The sequence below is a fragment of the Arachis stenosperma genome, chromosome 7 (assembly GCF_014773155.1).
Source record: "Arachis stenosperma cultivar V10309 chromosome 7, arast.V10309.gnm1.PFL2, whole genome shotgun sequence".
Lineage (NCBI taxonomy): Eukaryota > Viridiplantae > Streptophyta > Magnoliopsida > Fabales > Fabaceae > Arachis > Arachis stenosperma.
The window spans coordinates 71,528,637-71,536,784 of record NC_080383.1 but is presented as its reverse complement, the minus strand read 5'-3'; the positions used below and the strand labels follow the sequence as shown (position 1 = coordinate 71,536,784).

The following is an 8,148-nucleotide window of genomic DNA, read 5'->3' as shown; positions in this document are numbered from 1 at the left end:
ATCTACTGAAGGGAAGTTAAAACTTCAACCAAATATTTTAGAAAAAGTAGATTTATTTCCTGATAAAATGGAAGATAGAAAACAATTACAAAGATTTTTAGGATGCATAAATTATATTTCTGATCAAGGATTTTTAAAGAATATAACAGATTATACTAAAAACTTATTTTCAAAAATAAGTATAAAAAAGAGTTGGAAATGGGAAGAAAAGGATAGCCTGCAGATTCAAAAAATTAAAGAACTTTGTAAAAATCTTCCAGAACTTTATATTCCAGAAAAAGATGACTATTTAATAGTAGAAACAGATGCTTCAGACAAGACCTGGTCAGGCTGTCTAAAGGCTAAAAAAGCTGAAAAAAGCTTGAACAAAGAAAAAGAATCACTAGATTCTAAACATTCCTCAAAGGAATTACTATGCAGATACATTTTTGGAACATTTACACCAACAGAACAGAGGTATACTACCCATGAAAAAGAAACTCTAGCAGCAATAAAAACTATTAAGAAATGGAGAATTGATCTACTTCCAAAGGAATTTACATTACGAACAGACTCAAGTTATTTAACAGGTTTTATTAGATATAATCTACAATCTGATTATAATCAGGGTCGTCTGGTAAGATGGCAAATGTTTTTATTACAATATCCGATAAAAATCGAGTACATTAAAGGAAATAAAAATATTATTGCAGATACTTTGACAAGAGAATGGAGTTCATTATCAACACAATGAATCAAGAAATCCAGAAGCTTGAACAAGAGCTTGAAAGGTGCAATCACTGTCAGCAGCTAAAAGCTCAAATCCAATCCATCAAGAAGGCCATGGAAGCCATGGAAGTAACCCAGCAGGCAACATTACCTGCTTCAACACCAATGTTGGCAACACCATCAGAGTTCAGCCAGCTAAGCGTGGTGGACCAACCAAAAATTGAAAAAATTTCTGAAAATAAAACTTTGGCAGAAATAATTAAAAAATCAACTCAGGACAAAAAATATTATGTCATTTATAATGGCCCAATGAAAGGAGTCTATGATGATTGGGCTAAAGCAGCCCCATTTACTCACCAACCCAGAACTATTCACAAAGGAGGATTCTTAACAATAGAAGAAGCAAAAGAATCCCTCAGAGAATATGAAGTGCTCCATCCAGAGCAAATTCTAAAAAGAGCTGACAAAGCTCCAGCTCAAGCCCAAAGAACTCCAGTCCAAGTTCGAACAGGAATGCTGAAAAATATTCCCACAAGGGCTGAAATAAATGACAAGAAAAGGGTCTGCAGATCAAACTGTAGAGAAACCTTAAATCTGGTTCTAAACTGGACTCTAGATAAAAGAGCAATATTGGGATACTATCCCATTAATAAAGAACAGCTAACGAAGCTGGTAATCTTCCTAGAGGCTTCACCCTCTGATACATATCAGTTCTTCCAATATGGATTAATTGATACGATCCTAATTTTTGACAATTTAAATATCATTAAAGAATTTCCTGCAGGTTTTATAGATGCAGTGAAAAAATTTAAAAATATGATTGATGCAAGAGAACCAAGGGATATATCCCTAAAATTTACAAGTAGTCAGCCAATCTTCAATGAAGAAGGAGAATGTCTAATCCCAGCATTTCAAGTAGTTTTCATGTCAGTCTTCCCCGGAGACTTTCAACCAATAGAACAAGTTCAAGATCTATCAATTTATAGCGACGAAGGAAGATTGGCCAGCACATTGGCAAGAGTCTTTGAGAGAGCCCAAAAAATAAACAAAGAATCCAGAACAAGAATAAACTACAAAAGCAGAAACACTCTAATTGTTTCTAGTAAGAAAAACCAAATTGAAGCAAGAGAGATGAGACTCCTAGTGGATTTTGAATCAGCATTTCACAACTTTTCTGGGTTACTGGAAAAGCTTCCTGATAGGATAAGGAGGAATTTATGCCATTTGCTAAAAGACAAAGAAGACCATAGGTGCCAACTGTGCACCTCAGAAATGTCTGAAGAAAGCAACAATGCCGAAGACCCCACCCACGTGGGAAAAGAAGAGGATGAGACATCTGAGTCATCCATCAACATTATTGTTGAATGACGTAAGAGCTTACGTCACAAAAGCACCAATAATGTAGTTGGTGCAAACTAAGTGCTCAGTGACGCATGCAATGACGTCACAAGAAGGGTAAGGATAGGATTTGTCCATCAGACTCAACCATTATAAATAGAGTTCTAAGTTATTTGCTAGGGCATCAGAAATCAGAAAGCAGGAAGCTTAGAGTACTCACAGGCCAGGAGGGCAAAGAGGAAGTAGCTGAGGCGATTCTGGAATCTGATCCATTAGAAAAATAATTCTAAGAAACTCCCCTCTGGAGTTAATTTGTAAAATCTCCCCTCTGGAGAAAAACACCTAGTGTAAAATAACATTAAATAAAAGTTCATCTCCAGAAAGGTACATCTTCATCTTAATCTTTTTATATTATGAATTACTTAGAAAATTTGGAAATAACTGAAGAATCTGATTATTATAAAATAACTGCTTTACTTGATAGTGAAAAACAAGCTATTTTAAAATCAGAACTAGATCTCAAAGCAAATGAGAATTTTAAACAAAGCCTTTTAAAAGAAATTTTTAATAGAAAGAACATAATATATTATGGAAAAATGCAATTTGAAGCACCTATAAAAATAGAATCTGCTAATGGAGAACTTGAAATAGCTCTAATAGATGAAGAACAAATAATCAAACAAATAGAGAAAATTAAAGATCAACAAAGAAGATCTAAGATCGGATGGATTCATATTAGTACTATCCAAGTTTTAGTAAAATCAACATATATGAAAGGAATTAATTCACCAATAAGTTTAGCAATCTGTGATAAAAGAATTATTGATCCCACAGATCAGATAATTGGAATTATTCATGGAAATTTGGCAAATGTAAATGTTAAATTTAATACCCATATTGGATATGCTATCCCATTATCTACAAAGAATTTTGATAGATCCATAAGCTTAGCTTATAAGTTTCATAGACAAAGTTTAATGGAACAAAATGACGAACCTTTTTCAATTACATATGCAATAAACTATGCTTTAACCAATAGTCATCATAGTATAGAATTTAAAAACAAAGAAGGAATTTACATTGATGATTTATTCCAAAAGGTTGTTAAAACTGAAACACCAAGTCGCAAACCTATTGAAAAACCAGTTTTATTATTAAGGGAACCATCAAGAAAATCGTGTTCTTCTAGTTTTCGAATAAGAGAATCTAAAATCAATAGTCCTTTAAGTTTATCCCATTTAAAAGAAGATGAAAAAGATTCTGAAATAAGAGTTTTGACAAAAAGGATTGAAACACTAAATGAAACCTTAAAAAACAAGCTATGACAATAAATAAAGAAGAAATATATGTGTCCTACCAAAATAAGAAACAAGAACTCTTTGAAAGAGAAAATCATTTGAAATATTTAAGGTTTTCTGAAATAAATCAAAGAGCTTTCAAAGTTTTAGTATTATCTTATAACAATATGAAAAATAAAGTCGAAGAATTAGAAAAAATAATAGAATCTTTAGAAAATAACAATGAAGCTATGGCAGAAGATGCGGAAATTTTAATATGAAAAATTTTCAAAAAAAAAGTCTTATTTCTTTAAAAACAATTAAAAGAAATATGAAAACAAGAATAATGGCTATAGCTATAAAAATAAAAAATTTGGCAACAGAATCTTCGGATTTAGAAGCAGAAATCAAAAAGGTAAATAAGAAAATAATCAGAACAAGAAAATTAATACAACATTTTAAAACTAAAAAATCAGTTAAAAGTTTAAAAGAAAATATTAAGAATAAACAGATTTATCGTGTTCGTAGATTGCATTATCTTCACATACAAAATATGATTGCATTACAAGCTTTTGAATCAAGAATACATGTTCAAAATATTCAAGTAATACAACCTCTACAGGTTGAACCCCTAGAACAAGAACAAATTGAATCTGAACAAGAATTACAAGTACCTTTACCACTTTCACAAAATCCTATAATCTAAAAAGCATATAAAATGCCTGGTTTAGCAAATCAAACATTACAAGAATTAAAAAATGATTTAAATCTTCAAAAAAGTCAAAAAAGATATTATGAAGTAAGATTACAGAATAGTAACATTTACACAAGAAATAGAGAAGAAGTAGAACAATTCTGTAAAAATTGTATAGAATGCATAACAAAAGAAATAGAAAAGTTGTTAAAAGAAATAGAAGATTTTAACAATGCAAACCCAACTCAAGAAAGATATTTCAAAAATTGGTATCAAAGCCAAGTTAACGATTAAGGGTAACACTTTCTCTTTAGGCAACACTTTTAGTGATATGCCTTCAGATGCCAAATGGCCACATCTAATTGGTAAACCCATTTGTGGTTACCTTAGCCACCACAAAACATAGCCACCACAGAAGTCACCTATGAATTAATGTTTTATGTTAATATTCTTCATTAGTAATAACTAATGAAACAATTTGGATAAGATTGATTTGACTGACAGAATTAAATTATATAGATAATTATTTTGTATATTTTAAAATTTGACAGAAAAATAAAATGTTTGATTTGATAAAGACGACATTCATATTTTTGATATTTTATTTTAGGTTAATCTTATTGAATGTGAATATTCTATTGTGCAAACATATTTTGTGTTTTTATTTTGTGAATAAAATCCTTAAATAAAATATGAAACAAGATAATGAAACTCATCTAATTTATGCTAATTTATGCTATTTTATCTATTTTTTTTTCTTTTTTTCTTTTTAGAATAGTTCAACTTAACAACAATAAAAAAGCGAATTGACAGACAAGCTAGATAGTGGCTATCGAGCAGCTAGTTAATAAAAAAAATGTGGTTCTCCAAATATTGATTTTATATATGACATATTCAAAGTAAGAATTAATTACTTATTCAGGAAAATTAATTATCAATTTTTAATATGAAGATATCTAATAATAATCATTAGTTTTTTTCTTTACATTTTAAATTTAACTAAGACAATTAAATAAATATTGATTACATATATTTATTTATTTTGAAGTAATTTTTTCACTAGCACAATTTTATACATTATTAAAATCTATTTTATTTTGTTTTACTTTTTTTATTCTCTATCTAATTGAACGAATTTCTAATTGAAACGTTAGGAATGACAATACCACGCGAATCTGCGGGTACCCATCCCATCCTTATCCGTTTGGAGTAGGTAATTACCCGTCTCGCACTGAGACAGATTTTTACCATGACAGGTTCTTGGGTGGGGCAGGACAGGATGAGGCTGAGTTTAGGTAATACCTGCCCTACTCACCCCGGAATATACATAATAAATATAATTTTAATATATAATATGTGTAATATATATAAAATAATTAGTAAAGTGATTAATAATATTGTATCATATTTAAATTTGAACTTTAATTTATATTATGTATATGATGATGATGATATAAATTTTGAAATTTAATTTTATTTATTGAATTTTAAAAATTATAGGGTCGGATAGGAGCAGGACGGGTATCCGCGGGGGCAGATTAGAGTTCAACTTTTTACTACCTACGAATAAGAACGGGACGGATTTTATGCGAGTTATTATAGGATGGGACAAGGTCGGATAGAGCAGAAATTCGCCCCTACCTGGCCCGTTGTCACCCTTATTGAATACTGTTGATAGTTCTTAATCTAGAATTAGAAGACATGATTTTTGTAATATTGCTGTTTATTTCTAATGCTTACCTTAAATTTAAAAATACAAATTGATTTCTAGGTGCTTCAATATTCAATTCAAAATAAACTATATATATACAACTCCCAATGCCTATGAATATGACATATATGATATTGTTACTACACAAAAAAGGCAGATAGCTATGGATTTTTAACGGCGGTTCTAAAAAATTGCAATTAAATAAAAGATTGTGGCGATTGATGCGGCAGAAAAAAAAGTTGTCGATAGTTTGACATTTTGCAGCAGTTTTGGTGTAACTGCCACAAAATAGACGTATTGTGGCGATTACAGCGACGGATAATACCAAGATTCTGAAAATTAAATTGGTCATCAAACCGTTCTTGTTATTGATTCACTAGTTTACTGGTCCAACCGATTTAATTATGGTCCAATTAAAAAATTATTTTATAATAAATAAATTATAAATAAATACTCTAAAATATAATTATAAATAAAGACACTCTAATGAATCATTGTCCATGGTTTTTAATTTTGATAACAAACAACTAAATACTGTTAGAAAGCTTCTCTGGGATGCTTCTCCTTCATTTACAGTCGAAAGCGAAGACAGCCTCGCTGAGGTGAAAGAGTTGAAAGTTGCTTCCTGTAACGACCCACATTTTTTAAAATCTAAACATAAATAAGTTATAATTTATTTTATTAATTGGAGTCCCTTATTTTTAGAAATTATTTTATTAAAAGTACATAAATTAATTTTTATAACTATATGAGTTCAATTAAATTTAGATTCTTATATATATTTTTATTATGATGAAATATTTTACATAATTAAAACCATAATTTTAGTAATTTATAAATAATAAAAATTATATATATTTTAATTTGAGTAATTGATATTTTATATTTTAAAATAAAATTTAGTTAATAATTTATTATCAAACTAGATATCCACCGATATGAGTAAATATCGATACTCTTCGGTGAGCTTAGCTTGCTAATTGATGTAAGGTTATCGTCGACTTAGAATTTCTTCTCGATAAAAGAAATCATCTCGTTGCAAGTATAGTCCAAACCGACAAACAATCCTCAATCAAAGTTTAATTTTGGTTGTCACATATTCAACCCAATAAAAATAACCGAGAGTATTAATCCCGGGTTGTTCTCCCTAGGAATTACAATCGAGTGCTCAATTATTGGTTATGAGTTTCATGGGGTTAGGTTGATAAAAAGGAAAAAAATTAAATGGCAAGAAATGTAAAATCAAACAACTAAATATAACAACTCATAAAAAGAGGCATTCGTGGCAAAGATTGAGAATCAAGGCTTTCTATCCTAGTCATTAATTATCATACAATAATTTACAAGAGCTAGTCCTATTTTGCCGTCTCCAACATCGGGAGAAAGTCAAATAAGCCTAATTAGTCCAATCCATAAGTAATGTTAATGGATACAAGACTAACTAATCACTCTAGATCACTAATCTAAATTGAATATTAATGACTCAAGATTGCCCAATTTCTCTTTCCAAGCCAAGGATGCTCAAAAACTAATCTAAAACTCAACCAAACATTTTGTCAAACAATTGGAAGGCACAAAAGAAAAACATATTAAATTTCAAGAAATATAAAATCTAAAACTACCCAATGAAAGAAAATGACAATAACAACTTAAACAAGCAAGAAATAAACATAAAACATCAAATTACATTAAAGAGAATCCAAATCCAACAATAGTGCATGAACATTGATGAGCGGATAATTTATACGCTTTTTGGCATAGTTTTTATATAGTTTTTAGTAAGTTTGAGCTACTTTTAGGGATGTTTTCATTAGTTTTTATGTTAAATTCACATTTCTGGACTTTACTATGAGTTTGTGTATTTTTCTGTGATTTCAGGTAAATTCTGACTGAAATTGAGGGATTTGAGCAAAACTCTGAAAGAGGCTGACAAAAGGACTGCTGATGCTGTTGGATTCTGACCTCCCTGCACTCGAAATGGATTTTCTGGAGCTACAGAACTCCAAATGGCGCGCTCTCAACGGCGTTGGAAAGTAGACATCCAGGGCTTTCCAGCAATATATAATAGTCCATACTTTATTCGAAGAATGATGACGTAACTTGGCGTTGAACGCCAAGTACATGCTGCTGTCTGGAGTTAAACGCCAGAAAAACGTCATGATCCGGAGTTGAACGCCCAAAACACGTCATAACTCAGAGTTCAACTCCAAGAGAAGCCTCAGCTCGTGGATTGATCAAACTCAGCCCAAACATACACCAAGTGGGCCCCGGAAGTGGATTTATGCATCAATTACTTACTCATGTAAACCCTAGGAGCTAGTTTATTATAAATAGGATGATTTACTAATGTATTAGACATCTTTGGTCTCAGTTTTGTTTTATTCTTCATCTTAGGAGATCATTGATCACGTTGAGGGGGG

At 30.6% G+C, this 8,148-nt stretch overlaps 1 protein-coding gene across 1 annotated transcript; it reads left to right on the top strand.

Moving 5' to 3' along the window:
• Positions 1 to 1,017: 1,017 nt before the first annotated feature.
• LOC130939903 (uncharacterized) lies at positions 1,018 to 2,076 on the top strand. Its single transcript, XM_057867969.1, has one exon. The coding sequence runs from the start codon at positions 1,018 to 1,020 to the stop codon at positions 2,074 to 2,076; it is 1,059 nt and encodes a 352-aa protein (XP_057723952.1).
• The last annotated feature ends 6,072 nt before the right edge of the window (positions 2,077 to 8,148 follow it).

Coding starts and splice junctions, on each gene's coding strand:
- LOC130939903 (XM_057867969.1), top strand. CDS start 1,018: ATGAAAGGAGTCTATGATGATTGGGCTAAAGCAGCCCCATTTACTCAC.